The sequence below is a fragment of the Mus caroli genome, chromosome 11, assembly GCF_900094665.2.
Source record: "Mus caroli chromosome 11, CAROLI_EIJ_v1.1, whole genome shotgun sequence".
In the NCBI taxonomy this organism is placed as follows: domain Eukaryota; kingdom Metazoa; phylum Chordata; class Mammalia; order Rodentia; family Muridae; genus Mus; species Mus caroli.
Window position 1 is genome coordinate 85,892,451 of NC_034580.1, and position 24,358 is coordinate 85,916,808.

The window sequence follows — 24,358 nt, forward strand, 5'->3', positions numbered from 1 at the left end:
TGCCTGGGTCATGATCAGCGGCTGACTAGGTGAACTGTAGCAAAAGGGCTTGGTTACTCACATTATCATATGTGTGACTCGAGGCGAGGTTTTGGCTGGTCCTCTGGGGAAACCTAGGATAGTGTGATAACACAGCATGATTACCCTACAGCGAGAACACAAATGCAAAAAGTAAGAAACTGATCCTCCTGGTCTGAAAAGAAGGCTGGAAAATTACACAAAATGGTGCCCCCACTTCACACTCACAAAATGATAGCCATTGCCATCTGGTCTGAGTGCCTTCCGGGTCACATCATGAAACTCAACATCAAAGACAGCATCGGCCCTCGGCAGTAGTGGATCTGTGGCCCTGGAGTGTGCACAGCGTATGAGTGCAAACAGAGCCTTTACTCTTTCCATCCATAGCTAACACCCATTAACAGCTTGAATGATGAGAAGCAGTGCAGAGCAAGAGTTAGAGAAGAGAGATGGGAGAGTTCTCATTCTGGGTAAAGTGGAGTGGACAAACATTGTTTCATCCCATTCCTCTTACAGAACGCCACTAGAAAAGCTGGAAACCATAAATAAAACAAAACAAAAAGCCAGAAGCTAGTCAGGAATGTGAAAATGGCTGACTGGGAAAAATGACCAAAATGTAAGTTCCAGTAAACTATTATTGAATTTATTTATTTATTTATTTATTTATTTATTTATTTATTTATTTTTGTATCCTCTAGACTTGAATGCAACCTGAACCCCAGATACAGGCATAAGACATACAGTACTGGGGGGAAAAAGCATCTATTTGAATGCAGGGAGCAAAAAAGACTCCCCTAGCCGCCTCTGACCCACCTTTACATTCCAAACATAGCCAAGCCCAGAGACTGCCCTGGCTGCAGAGGCAACATGGACTGATAGGAGATTTAACTCAAATTCGGGAAACTTCCTCTCCAATGGACAGAGCTATGGCTTCAACAGCATGGGGTAGTAGGTGGCAGTGGGGACTGATGATCCAGTGAGAGGAGAATCAGATGAGTAGAAAACAGAGAAGGGGAACACCAGAGATACCACCAAGGTGAGAGATTTCAGGAAAACTTTCTTGTAAGGTTGTTATGAACGCCTAAGAGTGACCCGTATATGTTCACGAATCCAGTCTCCATAATGATGTCAAAATACCAAGAACACAGACACAAACAGCTACTACACTTCTGGTTGACTTCAAGGTGGTACATACATGGCGGGACAGATTTGAAATGCACTGCAAGACTTTGAAAATTCAGCTGTCTTTCGAACCCCATAGACAGAAGCAGGCTGAGATTGTGAAGTGAATCTAACCAAGTTCTTCGCTTACTCAAATCAAAGTATCCACATTATCAATGACATTTTACCAAAACCAAGCATATACTAATAAAATCAAATGATGCTAAGGATATAATTCAAAATGACTAGTTATATAAAGAACCAGAAAAAATTAATATATTAAGTCAACAGCAAACAGAAATGAATATCTAGAGGACATGGATGCTGGAGCTATCCCAAGGAGACTTTAAAGCAGCTATTGTAGTGCAAATATTCCAAGATGCAAGTACTCAGTAATACTTTTTAAATGGAGAAAAGAAATAGAAAGTATCAGCTAACAAGTAGAGAGCATACAGAAGTGAATTTTGTAAAAATGAAAATTAGTAACATATTCAGAACAAGTTTCGTTGTGAACAGTTGGTGAACTTGAACGTACATCAGAGACATGCTCAACTTTGAACAAGTGTGAAAGAGACTAACTAGCCGGCCCTAAAATACTTAGGAGATGGTACAGAGCCAACGACTGCTGGCAGAGTCCCAGCAAGAAAGCAAACTGTGTGTAGCACTGAAAATAAATATGAATAAGTAAGCCCCCCCTACCAAAGTAGTTTGGCAAAAGACATGAACTCATGGATTCCAGAGGCCCATGTGGTGAACTGAATGCTATCCATCCTCTCTCAAAGCATGTTCAAGTCGTAAAGCCTGGAACCTGTGATGTCTTATTCAGAAAAGAGGACTCCGTGCATGTAGTTAGGGCTTTTCACCTGGATGATGGGATTAGGCTTCAAGTCAATGGATAGTGATCTTAGAAAAAGTGAGTGAGCGAGGCAGAAATTAGAACAGCCAATAAACCAGCCAAGCCAAGGAATACCAAGTCCTCAAAATGAGGACGAGCCGGAGGGCCGTGACTGTGAGATGCTAGTCAGACTGAAATCCAGACATCTTGCTTGCATAACGATGAGATAATTACCTGTGGTTTTAAGCCACCTCATTTGTGGGAATTTGTAATGGCAACCATAGGAAACTAAAGTACTCAGCCCACCCTACATAAATATGTCTGAATATGTCTGAATAAATCATACCCACACATCACAAACTGCTGAAAACTAACAGAGAAAACACAACAAAACCTTAAGGCGAAGCACATTATCTACGGAGGATTAACTGATAGACACCAGGTTTGTTGTTTGTTTGTCTGTTTTGTTTTTTTATTTTGTTTTTTAAGCCACTAGTTTGTAAATCTCCTGGAATGAGGAGAAAACTAAGATTTGGACCACTGAGTCAGTCAGAACTTATGGGGGCTGGCAATGTGATATGTGTCCTGTGTCTTCAAGTTCGCTGTGTGACAGACATTAATAGTCATTCCAGTGATTCTAAGCACACTGGAGTATGATCTGATGGGTTGGACAGAGGTAAGAACCGGTAGCTAAGATTTGGCTTCCTTAAAGACTCTTGTGGAGACATTTGCTACAAGGCCAATTTTTCCGTCTTACTCACACATCCTCATGTTACCCAGCAAGGTTACCATGACGACGGGAAAGTAGTTCATGCCTGCCTATCACTGACTTAAGCTTTCAGGTCCAAAGGAAATGCAGTGTTAATTTTATTAGTAAACATTGCCACTTGTCCCTTATAAAGTTACAGAATTTTGTAGTTACAGAATTTGCAGCCAACAAGTTCCTATCAAACACTTCAACTCTGGCCAATCTGAGAGAAAAAAACAATACACCAGGATGCCAGACAGGATAGTTCATGACCTTGCGCTTGGGAGATGGTGGTACAAAGACTGTTATGAGTTTATGGTCAGCCTTGGCTACCTAGTGAGTTCTGGGTCAGCCTGTGCTATAGAGCATATCACTCTAAAAGACAATAAATAAATAAATAAATAAATAAATAAATAAATAAAACCAATCTTGGTTTTTTCCATTCTCTGAGAAATCTGCAAACCATTGCACACATTTATGAGCCACTGCTATTTCTTTAAGAGTCACTGGTATTTCTGATTTGGTGACTTTGCTAATTACTATGTGGATTTTGGCAAGTTTTATTTCTAAGTCCCAGTTTCCTCTTGTGCACAAATGGAGTAATAATCAAACAAAACTAAACTAAACTCAACAAAGTGACCAAGCATTGCTATACATAGGCATGTCATGAAGTTGGTGTGGCCCTTAACCTCACCAAAACCATTCCCCATCCTCCTTGGTCTCTGTATTTTTCATAACTGACTACCATGAACAAAATCAGAAAGAGACATACTGAAAGCTTGTTATGGGATGGATTAAATACCACATTAGGAATTTTACTTACATTTCATGATCTTTGTGTGACTCCTAAGAAGTATTCTTAGACGAAAATGATAACTCACAGTGGCTAAGAATTTCACACTGGGCCAAACTGCTAAAATGAAGCAAGGCTAAGATTTTGACACAGGTCTGTCTGACTGTAAGATCTCTATTTATCTGCACCATGTATTGTACAGCAGTTTCCTCTAAGATTTAAAAATGTCTGTCTTGGAGGGAGGTTCCTTAAAACAAAGGATGGTTAAAAGGAAGTGACACAACAGGATGTTCTAAGGGGAGTTTACCATTCCATCCTGCAAGGGCTCTCCTTATGCTCAGAAAGTAATCAACCTGATAGCTTCAGGAAGTCACTGAAACTGACCAGAATCACTAGGCTCCGCCCTCTCCCAGCATGTTAGCTGTAAAGACTGCTGAGAGACACTCTCAAACAAGATGAACTGCCTAGAAGAAGCGTAGACCAGCAGAGTCACCTGGAAGAAGCTGAGACGACTAAGCCACTTGGAAGAAACAGAAATAAACAGCCTAGAAGAGGCGCAGAACTGAAGTGCCTGGAAGAGAGACACTATCCTGTTGAGGTGACTATAGGTTTGTACAGTGATTTCCAGATTTCTTGCTTTCATGAGCTATCACCCATCCTGACGTTGGCTTTTGTTGATGCAGCATCTTTGAGTCATTTCTGCTCCTGTAAATTACCCTTCAGCTATATTCCTATAAGTAACTCCAATAAAACTCATGGTTCACCAAGTTAGACTTCGGTGGTATTTATACTTTGGTCTGTTGTAGGTATCTAGGATGAATAGATGCTTGGTCACATCTCCCCAGAAAGAGTTTCACACGACATGTTTTATTAAATAACCGGAATGCCATGGCATTACGTTATCTGGTATCACTGATATACTTACAAGGTGGGCATTTCTACATCTTCTGATGCTAGTAAATCCATCTGTGGCTGAAGACTGGGATACAAGTTGTTTGTTATAACAGGGCTCGGAGAGCTGACACCTAGAATATAAAATGCATTTGTTTATATTTTTAAGGCAATTTTTATCATGTTCATGTGTACCATCATTATTATGCTCAATTTTCCACAGTTAAAACAAAAGTTAATTTAGATACTTCTGTCTCCATTAAATCATAGGGTTTCCTCTAAGAGAGACTAGACACTATCATTTATAGGGGACAGAAAAAGAGACAATGGCAGCCAATCCATGCCACATAAAGAGGCTATCACAAATAGAAAATCTCATGTATGGGATATTCCAAAATCTCAAGCTCATTCAAAATGGAAAGAACAGCACATGTCTTCTATCCTAGCACAAAAGTGACCAGCTACAATTCCCACAGAGCTTTACCTCTAAGCTCTTACATTCCCATAATATTAAGACACCAAAAGGGAATAATTATCTTCTATTGCCCAAAATCCAAAACAAACCCATGAAAACTCTCCAACGCAAATAGTTCCACAGATCTCACTGGCTTACACAAGCAAGCCTCCAATACTTCAGAAATGAAGAAGGCTGTATGAAACCACAAATTCAATACCAAATACCCTAGCTGTGGAGACACCAAAATGGTAGAGAAAAACAAATTACGGTTTGGCTGAACTCAAACTGTAGATTTTCTTTTTTTTCATTATGCTTATTTTGTAGCAGAAGGAAACTTGTTGGAAGTAAGGATAGAAACTACCAAAAGTTAGGTAAGGTAGGCTACTTCAAGCCTACAGTTCATTCTGCAAATACCATTCCATTTCAAATCATTGCTTCTCTTCAGAAAATAGGAAAGGCTCAAAGGTTACGGGCAGACCTGGACCACCAACTAGCTCCCCTCACTACCTTCACACTTAACTACCATTTGCTCTTGCCTCAAATTCCTGAATTCCCCTGTCTGCATCAATTAGTCGCTTATCTGATACTGTGGAACAGCAGAGAACTCTTAACAGGAACAGTCTACCTCCAGAAGTGACCTACCTATCGGCTAGCGGGGAATAAAACTTCTTACAAGGCAGGTAGAGTCCACTGAGGTCAGTGGGATGAGTTCCAAGACCCTCCTCGACACACCCCCTCATTTGCTGGATCTAACCCAACCATGTTGCAGGGCAGTGATTCTGTCTCCTGATGATAGTTCTCTGATAGACTGATTTCTATACTTCTCGGGAAGTGTTCAGCTAAGGAAACCAAGGAGAACACACTATTCCCCATCAGCCTCCTCTGCTACTGAGAGAAGGTTCAGTCGCTTCTTTACTTAGGCCTGAAAGCTGAGCGTTCACGGAGTTGAGTGCTCCTTCGTTGGGCGTAGGCACTGGCACGATGGGACTTAGGTCGAGGAGATCGCAGGAAGGAGCAGAGGGCTCGCTGGAAGTCTGAAAACAAAGCAAACAAAGCTACAATGGAGGAGAGGGAAATCACGCAGCTTACCATGGCTTGCTCTACACACATTCCTTTACATATTTTTCAAGGCAAACTTCCGCCACCAGGCCACCGTAGCATAAAGTACATCTTCTTAAGCATAGGAGTCCTTGCTTAGAGTTCGGACCTAAGAGGAAACCACACCACCAAACCCACTGTAGGTTGTCAATGTGCGGTTTTCTTTTAAAGAGCTATTTTGAGGGAATCCTTGCTTCCTGAAGCACAATTAGTAAGATAGGGCGTTTCTAATCACTTACACTGGTCGCTTCTGTTGGGTTCCTCTTCTGTTCCGAAAGCCTTTGTTGGTTTCGAGCAAACCTGTTGAAATGAGCAAAGTGCCACATGACTTATCAAACAGAGCCAGCATTATCAAATACACCCATAGCCGATACAGTGAGGTTGCCTCACCCTTACTCAATTCCTGGGAAATACATTTAGTAACTCTTCCAGGGGTGGGGATATGGCTTAGAGTTTGAAGCTCTACATTCCATTGCCCATATCACAAGATAGCCACCAAATTCCATCTTATAGCTAATAGAGCCCCAACCCTTTTTGAGAAAACTGAGGAAATGCAAACGTTGAAGAAGAAAACTTAATAAATCCCATTTTCTAGAAATTAGCCTTATTAATAATAATACAGTATGTGTGATTTCAAGGCTGATTTTATTTATTTGTTCATTTATTTATGTACTTTTCTATTGATTTGCTTTGAGATAGTATTTTGTATGTAGGACAGGCTAGACCTAAGATCTTCCTGCCTGTGACTGGAATTCTAGAATTATAGGCATAGCCATGATGTCTAGCTACATTTAAACTTAGTTGAAATTATACCTTATTCAATTCCATATCCTAATTCAACTATGTTGTATTTTTATAGCCTCGTAGATCTGTAATTTTTTAATACTTATAATATTTTATCATAATAATCAACAATATCCTTACCAATTCTTATTATCAAATGTAAGATTGTTTCTTACTTTGTCATTATAAATAATTGTAAATAATTTTCTCAGAATTAATCCAACAGTCACACAGATGGGCCCGATTAAAATAAATGGGTCATTTAGCAAAACATACAAATTATAAATTTAGGAAAGGTACTGTGTGTATTCACACATGTGTGTGTTTGCGTGTGCATGTGTGTATGAGCGGAAGGATTGATAGAGCTACAAGAGAGAGAAGACGGAGCTGAGGGGGAGAGTAACTGGGATGAATCATATTCATGTACAAAATTGCCAGAGAATTAACATGTATTCAAGTGCATGAAAAGCCATTCACTGTTCAGCATGGCATCCTTAAGACACTCCATCCTAAAGCAAAGGCTGCTATGTCACACTGCTGCCTCACTCGTCCACTGCTTGCTCACCGAGGTAAAAGAGAAGCAGTTAGGATGGTAGAGGAGTAGGTAGACTAGTGATGCTAAAGAAGCCCACATTCCTCTCTACTCCCTACATGCCTGTAGGTCTGACTTCCTGAGCCTCAGTGTTCCGTCTGCTAAATGGGAAGAACCTTTGAGCCATTTCTTCACAAGTGGACTTTCAGGGGGCAAAATCAGATAGCTCCTCAGAGTGATACGATAGACAGCAGACGTGGAACTGGTTTGCAAATTAAAACTTGCTTCAGAAACTTAGTGGTATTGCCATTATGATCCATTGACTCCAAATGCCCAAATACTTTAAAAGTTTATTCTGTAGTTGAACATGCTTATGTTTTAGATAAACAGTTTTCATCCTGTGGGTTGGGACCCCTTTGGCAGACCTCTGTCTCCAAAAATTATCTACATTATGATTCACAACAGAATTACAGTTAAGAAGTAGCAACAAAACTAATATTATGGGGGGGGGGTGGTCAATACAACCTGAGGAACTATATTAAAGGGTTGGAGCATTTGGAAGGTTGAGAACTGCTGTTGCAGAGTCTTCCAAAATGTGCGCATTTGCCAAGTAGATCAATGAAACTGTTTTGCAGGTAGGATGGAGGTGAATCCCTGAAGACTTGGAGATCGGACTGTTATAAGGAAAATAGTGTTCTCCTCTAATGCTACCCAGGCCCTATTAACTCAGCAACTATGACAGGCAAGAGAAGCAGTTAGGATGGTAGACCTAACTGGGGGACCGAAGAATGCAAACGGAATGAAGTCAGTTAGCAAATCTACCCTAGCTGGGAGATTTTCTTGGATATTAGAGACATGCTCACTGTGGTGATAAAAGCTGTCCTTGGAAAGGAAGACCCAGAAGGAACAGTCAGAGTATTAAGATGGGAACTGTTGTGAAGTAGGCATTGGAACAGAAAATGGAAGAAAGAGGCTGTGGACCAAGGAAAGCAGGGAGCCTCTGCAGGCTGCAAAGTAAGGAGGTGGAGGCTCCTTTAGGGAAATGAAGTCCTCCTGGTATCTGCAATCCAGTCCAGAGACACTCACTTGCATCTCCTAACTTGGAGGACCTAGTTTAGGATCTAGTAGTACTAGTAATAATGATAATAATAATTAATAATAATAATAATAACTCTGTGTTGCTTCAAACCATAATAGTTATGACTGAATAGCAAAACTGACAGGCATCTTTTCTAGAAACTCCATATCTCTATCTTGGGATTCAAGGACCACACTCTCTGCGGTGCATACTGTCCAGAGCCCAGTCAGAACAAACAATCCAAGTTCCTGATCTAGACCCAATAAACAAAAGAACTCCCTTAGAGGAGGCCCTTAACCAATGGTCTTATGGTTGGCAACAGAATCCTCTCAAATGAAAACCAGACAGCAGCAGTAATGCTGAAAACCATGTGGTTGCCCTTGGATGTTTTTCTGCTTACAGAGATTTACGTCATAGGAATGGGCAAGCCTTGTGAGTCTGTCCAGTGAACGGTGACTGGGCTCACAGTCATGTGTTCTTACAAAAAGCTGCCGTCCCTACAAGGTGATGAATGTGAGCCTATGAAGAAGAAAGGAACTACCACAGTAGAGCTGCTCATTTTGCCTTCCTCGTTCTGTTCGCTCAATATTGATGTGTGTGTGTGTGTGTATGTGTGTGTGTGTGTGTGTGTGTGTGTGTGTGTGTGAGAAAGAGAGAGAGAGAGAGAGAGAGAGACAGAGAGAGAGTACGTATATGTGAGTGTGTACGTGTCACATGCATATGCATGTGAAAATCTTTGTGATTTTTAAAGTCTTAATGGAGCATTAACAAAAGTATCAGTGTATAATTCAGTGACTCACTTGCCTCCAAGGGACAAAGTCACAAGTTTAATCCCAGTGTCACACAAAGAAATGTAATGGGTATCAATCAATATGCTACTGTCAGCTGTTTGTAATATACATTATCTCACTTATTCCTTTGGGGAGGGGGGAAATCAACCCCTCCAAAGATAGAATTCGTTTTTGTAAAAGAGGAGGCTCAGAATGTTAGGCAAGTAATCTGTATCATCTCACATCATCTAGATTCGAATTTAAGCCTGCTCACCTCTTTCATATGCCAGACTCACCGCATTCTTCATCCATTGGTTAGAAATGTGGCCACTGTACAGCTAAATAGCCCTAGTCATTCTCAATGGCAACACTACCTTCCTAAGGGAGTCCACTGCGTTTCTTCAACGCAGAGGAGCATCTCTCATACATGGAGAGCAGGAGCCACACAAGAGAAAACCATTCTATTCACCATGCCACCCTACTGAGAGAAAGGGCATCTAGAATGTTCTTGTGGGCTCTCTAGAAGGAATCTGACAGCACGGTGGTGAAGCGAGGGCTAGTGGAGGGTAAGGGCAGACTTCTGCTCACCTCTCGTATCCAAGGATGGCATTATTCAGATCCTCGTTCACTTGAATTAGCTCCATAGTCACATCTTCATTTTCCACTACCACCAGCAGGTCCATGATCCTCTCCTGCATCTCCCGACCCGTCTTGTAAAGTTTCTGTCAGACAAAGGAGAACTTACTTCTTCCATGCTAGGGATGGATGCTCTTTAAAAAAACAACCTCACCAGTCTACATTTGCCAGTGGGCACTCCCATGCTGTCACCCAGGGACAGCTCTTCCTGCCTCCATCAGTGAAAGGAGAATGTTGTAATCTTTCTCTAAAAGAACAACGTGGGACACTGAAATGCTATATGGAAATTCTAGAAGAGCCCTGTTTAATAACTGAGCTATTTGGGGCTGGGGTGGGTAGGAATCACTTGTATTCTACATTTTAGTTTTATCATTAATAAATGAAAAGTAACCACTTGCCAACATCTACCTCCAGGGCTGGCGTGAAAAATCACAGGAGATGTATGGGGTTCGGAGCTCTGAAACTACGAAGCATAAACATCAAATGTTGTTGTCGTTATTACTGAGGGTAGATGTAGTTACGGAGCGGTTACAGCACAGGGGCATAATTTTATTTCCTGTTACATGTGCTTCAGCCTTTAAAGTTTATAGCGACATCACATTCAATATAAACTGCAGCAGGATTTGAAAACTCGTCGTGGATAATGACCTTATTTGGACTGCTTAAAATCACTGCCTTGAGCCAAGACATTACCCCACAGCTGGCTTCTTCTCATGAGCATCATAGGTATCCACAGAACACTTAACTGATTCAGCATCCTCGAGGCTCAGTCTGGCCATCTACATTTCTCTTTTAACAAGCGAGCCACAGTGTTTCTGAAACATCCCGACATTCAAAAGCTGATGCCCTGCAACGACTCCCTTCTAGCAAACCTCCAATAAACCCAAGGTGCTCAGGCTGCTATTAGCATTCTTCCATCTTGGCTACATTCGCCACTGCCCAACAGCAGCAGTCAAGAAACCAGGGATGTCCTCCGCTCTCACAGGGAGAGCACAAGGACTTGCTTACTCATCACGCAAGTACACAATCTGACTTCTCAAGGAAGGCGCACTGAAAAAATATATGCTTCATTAAACCATTTAGAATCTCCAACAGCCTATTCCGAGACTCCTGACAGGAAATCCAGAGATAAATAAGCCAAACTATTACTAACTGGCATTTAGACGTAGGAGTCACCACCTCTGTAAAAACATAAAAATATCTAGAGGACAAAATGAAATAAAAAGGAAGAATGGCTGGGGGTGGGGTAAGGAGTGGAGTGACAGGTAGGTGGTACACGAGCCATCATATCCAGTGTCAAGCCAGATAAACTGTCCACAGAGTCAAAGTTTTGTTTGTTTCCCAGATCTTAACTATTTTCTGCTTTTAGGGCCATCTAGTCATCAACTATTCAACTCTGCACTGCAACATTAGACGAAGCCAGAAAGGGAAGGCCCGAAGTGGGTGTGCCAGGTGATAGGCTATAAGCAAAGAGATAAGACTTTGCACCCAGTAGGCCAAAGGTGGCTCCAACACAGTCATAGGAAATAATGTCACTGAAGTCCTACAGTGCCTAGTATACAGCAGGGTGTCAATAAATGCATTACTATTGCCACAGGAAGGATCCCTAGAAGATTGCCCAGGTAATTAATATACTCTGTAACACTTATTGCTCAGGACCCAATACCACCTAAAGAAAGGTCCTATAGGATCTAATGGACCTCCGTCCCCCAACCCCAGCAACGAATGAAAGGTTTTCTTTCTTGCTTTGTTTCTGATGGGACAGAAAATTTTCCTCTTGTTGCTCACAGGAAGCCTGGCTGGAACAAGGTCAAAAATCAAGGAATATAATGGTGTTCGGTGCCTGGGACAAAAAGTGTAGAAATTAATTGAAATGAATTTGCAGCCAGCATCAATAGCCCCAGCCATGGGAAGACCCTCCCTTTGCCCTTTGGAGAGACAGATGGAGAGGAGACATGAAAGCAACAGTACATCTCAGCGGGTTTACAAAGCAGAATGTGAAAAAAAAAAAAAAAACCTCTTCAAAAGCCAGCCCACTCTGATCTTTGCAATTGATGTCTGTCTCAGAGGAGGGCCACACCACTTGCAAACAGCATAGATCAAGCACTGCAGGGAAGGAAAGGGAAAAAAAAAAAAAAAAAAAAAAAAAAAAAAAAAAAAAAAACAACCAGGGGCCAAAGTGCTCCGTGTGCGGCACTTGTGAGGCTACGGATGCAGGGAGTAGAAAGAGAGGGACAGTGGTTAGTATATGTGTATATCACAGAACCTCGAATTGTCTCTCTTGTCAAGGCAAAGACAAAGGCAGGCTTCTAAGCCGCAGTGCATTCAACAATTCCAAAGGCTCTGAAGAACAAGAGGCTCATTAAGAGCTTCCTTTCCCCTCAAAGGTCTCCCCTGCTTCCACAGAACACTTAGGGATTAAGAAATGATGTCCCTGTACATTTGCAGCAGGAGCTATAGTCCCCCCACCCACGCCCCCATTCACCAACAAGCTAAAATTTGCTTGCTAAAACACAAACCAAAATACACAACAGCAGCAAAAACCAGAAAGAAAGGAAAGATGTCCAAGCGACCCCTTTGAAAAAGTAAGAACAGGAAAGAGTATGTGTTCATGAAAGTGTCTCTGGAAATAATATCTGTATGGCAATGCCCCTATTATCTGCCCGCAGCACATTTCCTCTCTCTCAGCACTCTCCACCCAGCCTGGGAGAGACACACAGCGCTGCTCTGTCTGCTCAAAGGGAAAACTCTCTCCCTTCAAAACTGAACCACTGGCCAACATAACCCTCATAAGCCCAGGAACTTATTGCAGCTCTTTTAACTTCCCCAGCCTGTTGCCTCATCAATCTCTTTCTCCAAGGCACCGAACGGTCTTCCACAACTCCTGTTCTAACTTCTTTTGTCCACAGGTATTAACTCTTCCACGGAGCCCTGATATTTACAACTCAACGGATAATTACTTGACTCCTCCAGTACTAAAAGCACATGCTATAAACAACCACTTGAAGTGCTGTTGTTAGGCAGCTAGTTAAACATTAGCTCGCTTGAAGGTTTGGGAGGATGGCCAGCTCTCCCCCATCAGTTTAGGGCCCCCCCCTCCCCACTCCACATCCTGTGTTCTTACTAACACTAATTCTGAGGAAGGGGACTGGGGGGAGGATGTATCACGACTGCTCCTCTTTCTAACTTGAAGTACTGGAAATTAATTGTAAGAAACATCGCCTAAATGATTTACTCAGTGGTCGATAAAGATAGAAGAATTTCCCTTGCCTGGGCAAAGCCAGGACCTCCTGGGCAAGGAGAAAATCCTGTTACACAACTTCGGAGAACAGCCTAAAACCAGAATATGATATTCCTGAACATGTTAAGACCACTCAGGGAGTAACTACCCTCTTAATGACACACATACTTTAGATACCATTCCCTCTGTGCATTGCTTCCTAAGGCTCAAGGGTATGACTGCCCTTTCTAACTCTGAAAGCTTTTTCTTCTCTCTCTCCCATTCCAAACATCTGCCAGAATCCTAAGCCTGCTTGCCCTGATTACTCCCCGCCCCCTGTTGAACCCCCTCTCTCCCCTCCTCCCAAGCAACTGCTCAGAATTCCATGGGCTGAGCCTGCTTACTTTCCTGACTTTCTTTCTTGGCTCCATCACCCTCCTTGCAGCTGCTGCCAGCCTGTTAGTCTGTGCTGTTGTGTTCTCAAACTTCTGGGTTACCTTTGAATTTCTTTTATCTACAAGACTAAAAACTTTCAAAGGGGACCCCAGGTTTCTCAATTATATTGTAATGACTTCAAAAGCGGAGGCCTTAGGTGCTACCTTCGGGTTCTTTCCAGACAAGCCACAGAACTATTCAGGCCCACAGCAAAGGGCCATAGGCCAGCCATCTACAGCCAGTCCTTGGCTTCCAAACTAGAATTGAATTGGTCCAGAGAGACATTTGCTTGGGAGAGCAGGTTATTTATCCAATGCTATCTACAGTGTGTTGCTCTCCTGCGCACAAACTGGCCCCTTTCTAACTATGCTACCTCATCGCTCAAGAGAAGGAGACAGACTTCAGGACACACTATAAAAGTCTCTTCTGCTCTATTTCTTACAAATGATGACAACAATGAGACTGGCCAAAGGACAAGTACTTTCCCTTCCCTTCCTTTTCTTTGTCCCTTTTTCTTTACTTTCAGGGTCCCCCACCCCCACCCCGCCAACTGGGTTTCAGATTATCTCCTGAGGATCGAATTTTAGTTTCTCATGATCTTATACTTCTCCAGTAAGCTAACTCAAAGCTTTCTCTATTTACACTTTAAAAATCCGAGTTCCCTTTCTTCTTCTCCTCTGTCCTAGAGAGGCTGGGCAAAGTAAGAAAAGAAAGCCCACTAGGTATGGCATATACCTGTGGCTCAACTCAAAAAGCTGAGGCTGGAAGGCTGTAGGTGCAAGGCCAGACGGGCCAGCAGTACAAGATCTTGTCTCAAAAATGGAAAAAGGAAGAAAAGAAGAAGCGGGCAGGGGGCAGGCAGAAAGAGGAAGTACCTAGAAGGAAACTAGCTGCACAGGGTCAGAGCAAAGTGCCCAAAGCCAAGCGTGTAATGCCAAGGAAGTAAATCCAGGAAAGATACATTCTATATTCCTGTGCCCGTATCAGACTACCGAAGCCTCTCAGGCCTCCTCCTCTATACAGGCCAAGGGAATCCGGTCTCCACCCTGTGAGGTTCTAAGTCCACTGTCACACAGCTGTAAGGAAAAGAGAGGCTGCAATCTCCCTGAGTCTCCCAAAGTACAGGAGCCCTGTGAGTCAGCTAAGGGCCTGACATAGGCTGGAGAAACAGGGGAAGACTTCCACAGAAATACATTTCAGACAGAAGGACGCAGAGAACAAGCTGCATACAAATGGAGTCTCTGGTAAAGTGTGAGCGGAAGCACAAGAAACAAGAGGCCTTAGTGCTAGCAAAAAGTCCCTGGTTAGGTGGATGTGCGGAAAAGTCCCAACCAGTTTTGAGTGGAGACTTCTTCTATTTGCTAATAACTACTCCCCACCCGTTCTTCTTCCAGATTCAATGGCTGCAGCATAAGGACCTCACTGGCCACTGGTTTCTGACAGGATTCAACTAGTAAGGCTTGCTGGTACGTTATAGGAGGGAGGGGTAGGACCATGTTCTGGATATTCATCCACTGTGTGCACTTCTACCCTCTCTGCAATGACAACCTAGGCTCATGTTGAGCCTCCAGAGTCTCCTGCGGTTTTATGAGAAGGTGGCCAATCAGAAAGTGGCGTCTATCTCTCAACACCCAGGGTTGACCTGCTATTGGTCCCCAGAGTTCAGATAGGTAGAAGAAAATTACAAACAGTAAAAATGAAGAATCTAAAGAATCACTCTTTTCATCTCAAGTCGACCTTTGTTGGTCACGGTAATAAATATTTATCTTCAAACAGAGGCTTCTATCATTTCTCTCCACAGGGGAATGCTCCAAGTTCATTGTCTTAGCTATACTAGTTGATTAGAATAAAAAAAAGTTAGATAGAATTAAAAATATATATGGCAATTAGGAACAGCTTTGTTCATACCAGATCTTGATGTACTACTTACAAAAAGCACAAGAAGAAAATTAAAGTTAAATATTGTATAGTCTTTGTAGTCAAGCTTATCTGTGTCAGAATTGTGAACATGGGCTGGACTCTAATGTTGACTCATTACACAAGTGCCCTGGACTCTGGCATCAGCACAGCAACCAGCAAATGACCATCATACTTGAAAACCTCTCCACATCGGCACCCACACACCAAGACCAAAAGACATTGTTCTTAATGGAATAACATATAAAATTCGGTTCACATACTTAAGTGGAACGTTTCCACGTGCATTTTTATTAAAGGATTGTTTGCTATGGATGGGTAAGAAAAATGGGAGGAAAGTCATAAAACACTTCATTTTAGGGCTTAGAGCAGGTTTGGGAAGATCATGTGAAACGAGAAATACTGATGCAGCAAATTTGGAAATTCTTACCTGTCACATGCCCTTTCATTTTGGTATTTATTTTTAATTTTTAATTTAACATACTTGTTAGCAATACAAGCTACAAATTTTATATCTCAAATTGGGTCAGTTTTTTTTTTTTTTTAAGGATTACTACATATGAACCCTAATGATTGATTTCTCTTTTATTCTCCTATATTAACAGGGTGCCATTAATATTATTTTGGCTTATGAAGTATGACGAAAGCTCTTTATTTTAGACAACTAGCAAAAGTCCAAGGAAAGGAGAGGGCCCCAAGCATGCCGAGCAAAATGATCCCATGTTAAGTAAATTAGATCTAAATAAAATAGACCTACACTGATGGATGAAATTAGTGTGCAGAGCCACGTATAGTACTTACTCCTGTAACCCCAGCATTTAGAAGGCTGAAGCAAGAGAATCGCCATGGATTGACAGGCTCAGCTTTACATCAAATATAAGAATAACTTGGATTATAAAGTAGGGACACCATTTTTGTTTGTTTGTTTTCGTTGCTCCAAGTTATATTTTTCTTATGCTTTGTATTATACTTTAGCAAGTAGAGATTCTTTGGTCAAACAGGTTTGTAAATGTTGGATTAAGCAGCCTTTTAAGAACATATATCTGGGCTGGAGTAATGGCTCAGCAGTTAAAGGCACCAGCTGTTCTTCGAGAGGTCCAGAGTTCAATTCCCAGCAACTACATGGTGGCTCACAATCATCTGTAATGGGATCCAATGCCTTCTTCTGGTGTGTCTGAAGACAGCTATGGTGTACTTATATACATAAAATAAATAAATAATTTCAAAAATATCATATGTTATGTTATAACACATAACCAAAAATTTTTATAAGGAGAGATACAGTAAGCTTAGGGGCTGAGGAGAGACCATGAGGTGGGAGGAGAAAAAGGCAGAAATTGCCCTGAGGTAGGCGGATTGTGAGCACATGGCCATGAGGGCTGGCCTTTTGGAGTAGGAGTGCCCCAGGAGGAACATGGCAAGTGATATCTTAGGGTTATTGACAGGGAATAGGCAAAAGAGCATAGAGGGGTGATATCTGCCCAGCTCTAATGATTTAATGCTTACTATAAATATAGAAGTTTTATGTCTTCTATTTGGGAGCTAAACAATCAAAGGTGGGGTAGAAACCCCCAATCAATATTCACCACAATAGTAACAGACAGAAGAATATGTAAAGGAGACTCCATACAGTAGATAGAAAGCAGCTTTAAAAATGATCGCTATCCTTAGAAACAGAGGTGCAAACAACCACAACAAAAAGTTGGTACTGCTATACAAATCCAGTCTTCAACAAAAAGGTAATTAATATAATGAATTTAGAGGGAAGGCAAGCTAAGAAAAACTGACGCATAAGTTTTTAAGGAACAATTCATCAAATTCAGGTATCTTTTCCCCAAGAACTACAGCTCAAACCAATGAAGGAAAGATGAAAAGAAGATAGATAACAAACTCCAACTGGAAATCTCAATGTCTAAAAAAACTGTGTAAGACTAGAAAGAATGGAAGATAGCTACAACATCTGAGGTAGGAACTAAATATTTCCCAAAATTGAAAAATGCACGTAAGGGTGACAAAGACCGTGAAGCAGGATAACAAGGGAATTTATACATGTCTGTACATACACAAACATCTCACAGCAGAACAGTAAAATACCAAAAATATTAACGGGAAAAGCAACCACAAAATGGAACCAATGGGGAGAAATCAGAACTTGATAACTGTTCTCATGAGCATCCTAGGATACAGGAGAGTTATGGGACATCTTCGAAAGACTTAGGAAAGAAGATGTTATGCCTAGAGTCTATCCTGGCATTCACTGTGAAACCACAACAAAATGCTGTGGGACATGCAGGTACCCAAAGTTTTCCCCTAGTCAGAGGGTATGCTGCAGCCACTGGAAATAAGAGTACGCAGGAGACAAGCAATACCACTGTGGGAAACAAGGAGTGGGCCTCTGAGAAAAGTGAACGCAGGAGGAGGGTCTTAACTTTCCGGGAAGACTCAGGAACTGACTTTTCCCCTAACTGTCTCTAAACCAAGAAGAATGAAACATGAAACGGAAACAACCCATCTGATGGCTTCATTTTGTCAGATAGAGCCTTGCCATGTTGCTTAGGCTGTCTTGAACTCCTGGACTCAGGAGATCTTCCTGCCTCAGCCTCCCAACTGCTAGTATTACAGTGAACCACTGTGCCTCCGTGTAATTAATAAGTAATAAAATTTAAAACTGATCGTTAGAAACCAGTAGAGGGAAGATGAACATAGGTCGGTGTAGACACTGAAAATCATGTGGGATACGGATCAGCCACTCATCCGGGTTCAGGAACGAAACGACCAACTGTTTGTTTCTCCAGAACCTAAGAATTCTCATGTCTACACTTTTTCTTAAAATCTTGTCTTACCCACTCAACCATCATACCACAGACTAACATATTTTTATCAAGGCCTTTGTAGTACTGTACTATGTTTCCAAACCAACCTATCTAAGGTCTAGAACAGCATCTTCATTTCTACACATCACAGGTACAGGAAGCAATTTTACATTCTTCCTGTATGTGAGGCTGGCTTGTCTATGACCAAGGTGTAACTTACAGTAAATTATTTTTTATAGAAGGACTAGACTTGATTATGACCATTACCACTGCATCTTTGACAGGTGATTACTATATCTCTTCATTAGGTTTAGAAATCAAAGGAAGCTGGGAGGTATGTATACATATATATTATATTTATAATATATACATATTAATACACATTATATAATATATAGTAAACACACTGTGTATAGTATATAATATATTACATGTGTCAATATACATATTATATACATACATTGGAAACAGTAAAGTATTGCAAATGCCCAGATAAAAATATGTTAGTCTGTGGCATGATTATGAGTGAGTAAACAAGATTTTAAGAAAAAAATGTAGATATAAAGAGTACTTAGGCTCTGGAGAAATATAAATAAATATATATATATGTGTGTGTGTGTATATGTGTATATATATACATATACACATACACATATATACATATATATAATATGTGTAATAATATATATACAATATATATTGAATAATATATATTATATATCATATACACATACATATATATCGTACATGCTATATAATATATATGGTATATATAGATGCTATTAACAAGTTTTACATCTACAAAGTTCAAACTTCTTCAGAGAATAACTCTTTGCCCGACTGTCCCTGGGCTCATACCCGCAGGAGCTCGATGTCTTCATGGTTTTCAGAGCCAGGAGTGTTCTCCATCAATATGGCTGTCATCACTTTCACATTCATCTTCACCATATCCAGTTCACTATGCAGCTTCCCGATCTGTGGAGGGCAATGTAACCTCCAGTCATTAAGTGTGACACACAGACACTTGGCTATCTTGCTTCTTGCCTACAGGACACCTGCTGGAATATCAAATGCCTTCGCAAAAATGTAATGTTTGCAAGCCTTCAGACATTTATCTCAGGAAACATATACTTATTTTGCAAATGGTACCCTGTTGTTCTCTAAGTAGACTTGGTGTTTCTTATAAGAAACCCACAGATATGCCTTAGGAGAGTTAAGGATGCAGAAACAAAATGACCTGGACCAACATGGATGAAGTAGAAACGTCTAGTAAGCAGAAGTTAATATGAACCTGGAGAAACGTTGCCACATCAGAAAAGAAAAGGAAGGAGGCATAGTTTTACTGTGAGCATGGTATTCGTGGTGTTATAGAAAGAAAGACCAAAGAGAAGCATTTTTAAGTGGCTTAAATTCTAAGAGGAAGTAATTACATGGCTTTTAAATGTAAGAAACACTTAATATAAAGCATTCAATTAACATAAAGTCTTCAATGGTAGCCTTTAATACAAAGATATAAATGAGCATCACTAATTATATTTATCCAGATCTCATATAAACTGAGAAGAAGGAGAACATGTAATTCATTTGGTGTAATTTACATAGGTAATAAGACAAGTTGCTACTGGGCTCTCTGAAATGAAAACAAAACAAAAACCAACCAACCAACCAACCAAAAAATCCTAGCCAACATCCAAACAAACAAAAAACCAGGAGTCAGTGGGTGGACCTCAGACCTAATCCATAGCCCCTACTGGTCATCATTCTCGTGTGTGTGTGTGTGTGTGTGTGTGTGTGTGTGTGTGTGTGTAAGTCAGAGGATAATGTTGGGATCTGGTTCTCTCCCCACCACGTGGGTTCTAGGCATTCAACTGTGGCCATCAGGCTTGATGGAAGGCAACTTTACCTGCTGAGCAATCTCTCTGGCCCCCAAGCACAATTTTTAAATGTGTGAGCATTCAATTCAGGTGAAGCTCAATGGGCTGATTCTGCATAGAAATAAACCAAGGTGACACAGTTTCCCTAAGCGGCAGTCCCTCCTCCCACAGGAAAAGAAGGGGATAGAGAAGGAGGCAGCCTATGCCTGCCACCCCAACATATATGGAAGGCAGAGGCAGGGAAATGATTATCAAGAGCTGTAGGCCAGACTGGGACACATGGTGAGTTCTAGACCAAAGAAAGCTACTTAGAAGATACCCTGTCTCAGAAAGCAAAATAAAGACGTCATTAATTAATCAAGGGCTGTTACTTTATATTAACACTTCATAATGTCATTAAGAAAATGCAAACTGTAAATACAGTGCTTAGAAAAAGGCATGGATAAATAGTGCTCTCACAGTTGTTACCTGTTCTGGGACTAAGGAAATAGTCGGGTTCTTGGGAGCAATTATTGAAGAAAGAGCAGGCGCAGTGGGGACAGATGTCGGTCGATTTGGTGAGATCTGACCAGCCTATCAATATAAAATAAGGAAATAGTATGACATGAATTAACAAAGCCACCACAAGCCTGGCTCCCATTCAGCTGACTCAGGCACTCTCAGAATAAGTCCTTGGGGGTGTGGGGTGTGGGGGGGTGATAGCTCGATCATCGGGAGTACACCTTCTCTGGTATTTGGGGAAGAGCTCTAAGCCAATGGCATGCTGTCACATAGCAGGTGTTCATAATTTAGGCTAATTAACAAAGTGACTATTCAAAAATGTCCTCTTGGTTTTCACCAAGGTGTTGTATCATGACCGCCATGCCATTTGAGATTATGGTTCTCCCTTTTCTGTGCTGTTAAAATACCTTTCTTCCCAGCACTCTGGAGGCAGAGGCAGGCAGATCTCTGTGAGTTCGAGGCCAGCAGCCAGGGCTACACAGAGAAAAATCTGTCTCAAAACAAACAAACAGGCAAACAAATAAGTAAAGAAAAAGGCAAAGCAACTCATGCAAAGTCTTTTCAGTCCCCCCCCACCCCCACCCCACCCCACCCTGCTCCCCCAACTCCACAAGCTCTCAAGGCTTTTCCTCCGGCAGTGAATAGTTCCCGGGGTCAGGCCTGGTCCTCAGCTGTAAGTGGACAGCCACAGCTGCAGATCATGACCATGATGGTTTAGGTCACTGCTTCCTCATATATAGTCAGTGTGCATAGAAACACCAGAGCCTTTCAGAAGGAAGATTCCAGCATGGTATAACACCCTATGTTAACAAACTACCAGATTATACTCAAACAGCACTGTGATTGGCAAAGCCTAAGCCCAGATATTATTCCATGAGATATAACCATATACTAGTAAATTCATCCTTCTGCTAAGCTGACTGTCAATACGGAAAGGACCTGAGCAATATATATTCTTTTCCATGGGTCTGAGAAAAGCCTCCTACCTCCTGCCGTGTCTCAGGCTCTCCATCCGAGGGTGGGAATTGAACCCCTTTCTTCAGCAGGTCAAGGTACACTTCCTTCACTTCACTCACATCTACACCTCCTGGGAAGCCCTGGGACCAGGTCTAAATTCAGGAGATATAAAGTTCCAGAGTGAAAAAAAAAAAAAAAAAAACTAAAAACCAAAAAAAAAGCAAGAACCAAGACATCTTAAAGCTTATGATGGAAAATGAGTAATTGAAAATTATGTACTCTATTCAGAATGAAAGAGCTAGTCTTGAATGTTGTGGACAGAGTGTCCACTTCCAAAGGCTAGAATAATATTATAAAGTATTTTGAATCATCAGACTCCTGTGCTCCAACATCTTGACAAACACTGGGATTGATAGTGTTGATCATCTACCACTGCTCTTGAATCTAAAACTGGAAGATTCTAAAATCCTACTGGCAACTTTTTTGACAAACAACTCTAGAACATAGATTCCACAGCTTCAGAATGAATATATGCAACCCCACCCATGGCCACAAAAGAAACTGAATAGAAGCTAGGGAAATGACTCTCTCTTCTTCAGCAGAAAGATATTATCCAATGTCAAGGAATCTTACTCCACAGAAACTTTAAACAAATTGCAGCTGGATGTAGCTTCTTTCGTAGAGAGCTGGCCTAGCAAGCATGACACCCTGGGTTCAATGCTTACTACTGCAAAAATTGAGTGTTTGGGAGGTGGAGGCAGGAATATCAGAACTTCAGCATCATCCTTGGTGTCATAGAGAGTTAGAGGCCAGGGTGGGCTAGAGAGAGCATGTCAAATTAGAGGAGGGGAGAGGAGAGGAGAGGAGAGGAGAGGAGAGGAGAGGAGAGAGGAGTTCTTTATGCATCAATCCTACATAAATAAAGGATCATTACAACAACCAGAATTACATCATCATCTATCTATATTTAGAAATTTACCCTCCCTCAATATAAGTCGACAGACTTACCTTAATGAAATTCAAGATTCTGTTCTGAGTCTCCAGCGGTAAGGTGTATCTGGGATTCAGCAGCTTAACTAGAGTATCTTTAATGAACTCCTTCTTCACAATCAGAGATTGGAAACTCGGGCCACAGTTCTGCACGCACATGTCAATGAGCTAAATGAAGGAGCAAAGTCAGGCGTGACAGGTCTGTAGCATCATCCTTCTGACTTTAAGACCCAACAAATGCAATGAATAGCTTCTGCCAGCATTCTAATTAACAGCCCCCGATTTGCTTCCTACAATACTAAGCTATATGGCAAAAATGTTATGTTCCGATTCTGCAAGGAAGAAGAAACACAAGGTAACTGCCTAGACGCTCCAACTGATGAAGAGTCAGGACACACACAGCACACAGCAGCACTGTGTAGTAAATGACATGTGCTAAACTGTAATAAATGCAATGTCAAGCAAAACACACATGCTAGATCATGTAACATTTACTGCAGGTTATCTAGGGTCAGCCTGTCCCTTCTGTCCTGCCATTGTTAACAGTGGTACACCCTTGTACTATTAAGGTCCTGGTTTAGGTAATAAATTGCTGTCAGTCTAGCAATAGATCTTTAGAGGCAAGTGGGATTATTTAAAGTCAGGTGATTGTGTGAGAGTGATAGAAAAGGCTGGTGCTGAGCTGGGCTTTGAAAAATGACCAAGGAAAGTAGAAATGAATTTAAAGATGTACTCTAGGCAGATAAACACTGTTTTAGTTTGCATTTGGAATGCCACCACAGATCCCTGTGTATAAAGCTTGTTGCTATTTGCAGGTCGTCAAAACTTTACAAACGGGGCCTAGGGGGATGTTCCAAGTTGTGGCAGAGACACCATCAAAGGGGATTCTGGAACCATGATTTTTTTTCCTTTTCTTTTCTTTTTTTTTTACACTTCCCAGCCATAAGCATGGGGTGAATGATTTTACTCTGCCACAGGCCACCTGCCCACGACTGTCGGAAACCACAAACCGCAGAGAACCTTCTCCATAAGCTGTCTTAAGTAGACATTATCGAGATTCCTGGAAAGAAGACTACTGTAAATCATATGTAAACCATATGCAAAAGATGAATAAATAAAGGTGGCAAAGTTCATGAACTCTCACAATGGGAGGAGATTCAATGTGCCCTCTGCTTTGTCCCTGGTGGTGGCATCTTGAGGTAGGCAATTTGAGAACAGGGGGAGGGTACTTTAGATAAAGTCCATGAGGGCATTATCTAGAGTCTCCAGAAATCTGTCTGTCAGGATAGAGTCTAGCCATTCATTACCCAGGAGTCCCTGAGGAGAATGTTAGTCAATGTCATAGAGAAAAAGCTACACTCTGGACAGATACCAGCAGCACTCTACTGAGGACACTTGGAAGTCTGGTAGGCACTCAGCAGTGCAGACCCCATATAGAAAAGAGCACGCCAGACGGAATGAGTGATGAAGGAAGAGCGTTAGCTGTGTATTTCCTGAAGTAAGAAGACTGAAAGCTAAGAGAGCTTCACTCAACATGAGCTGAGGGGACCTTTCATGGAAATATGGGTAGGGTGGGGTGATGTGACTGGGGACCCTAGGGGTAAAATGGGTGGGACAAAAAAACTTAGGTATTTCTAGGTTCGAAAGGAAAAGTAAACATTCAAATAAGTTTAGCAGAGGGCTCTACATCCAGAGCTGCAGGACAGGAGAGTGAAGGGCCACCAGAGGGTCACCAAGGCCACCAAGGAGGTGCAAAGAGAAGGAATACCTGGGACACTGGGTGGAAAGGCAGTGAAAAAGCAACAGAAAGAAAGAGAGAGGGGGAGGGAAGGAGGAAGGAAGGAAGGAAAG

General features: G+C 41.6%; 1 protein-coding gene across 2 annotated transcripts in view; it reads right to left on the minus strand.

Annotated features, from left to right (window-relative positions):
* The window catches only part of Tom1l1 (target of myb1 like 1 membrane trafficking protein), a 42,248-nt gene that overhangs the window by 6,398 nt on the left and 11,492 nt on the right, over positions 1-24,358 (minus strand). The window contains exons 4-13 of one of the 2 annotated variants that reach the window (XM_029483603.1): positions 22,526-22,675; positions 21,547-21,669; positions 20,528-20,632; positions 19,044-19,160; positions 9,753-9,886; positions 6,241-6,301; positions 5,820-5,937; positions 4,481-4,580; positions 247-349; positions 62-145 (exon numbers count right to left, since the gene is read on the minus strand). In XM_029483603.1, the coding sequence (XP_029339463.1) occupies positions 62-145; positions 247-349; positions 4,481-4,580; positions 5,820-5,937; positions 6,241-6,301; positions 9,753-9,886; positions 19,044-19,160; positions 20,528-20,632; positions 21,547-21,669; positions 22,526-22,675 (1,095 nt within the window). The remainder of the gene's footprint in view (positions 1-61; positions 146-246; positions 350-4,480; positions 4,581-5,819; positions 5,938-6,240; positions 6,302-9,752; positions 9,887-19,043; positions 19,161-20,527; positions 20,633-21,546; positions 21,670-22,525; positions 22,676-24,358) is intronic. The other variant, XM_021177885.2, reaches the window with a different exon arrangement.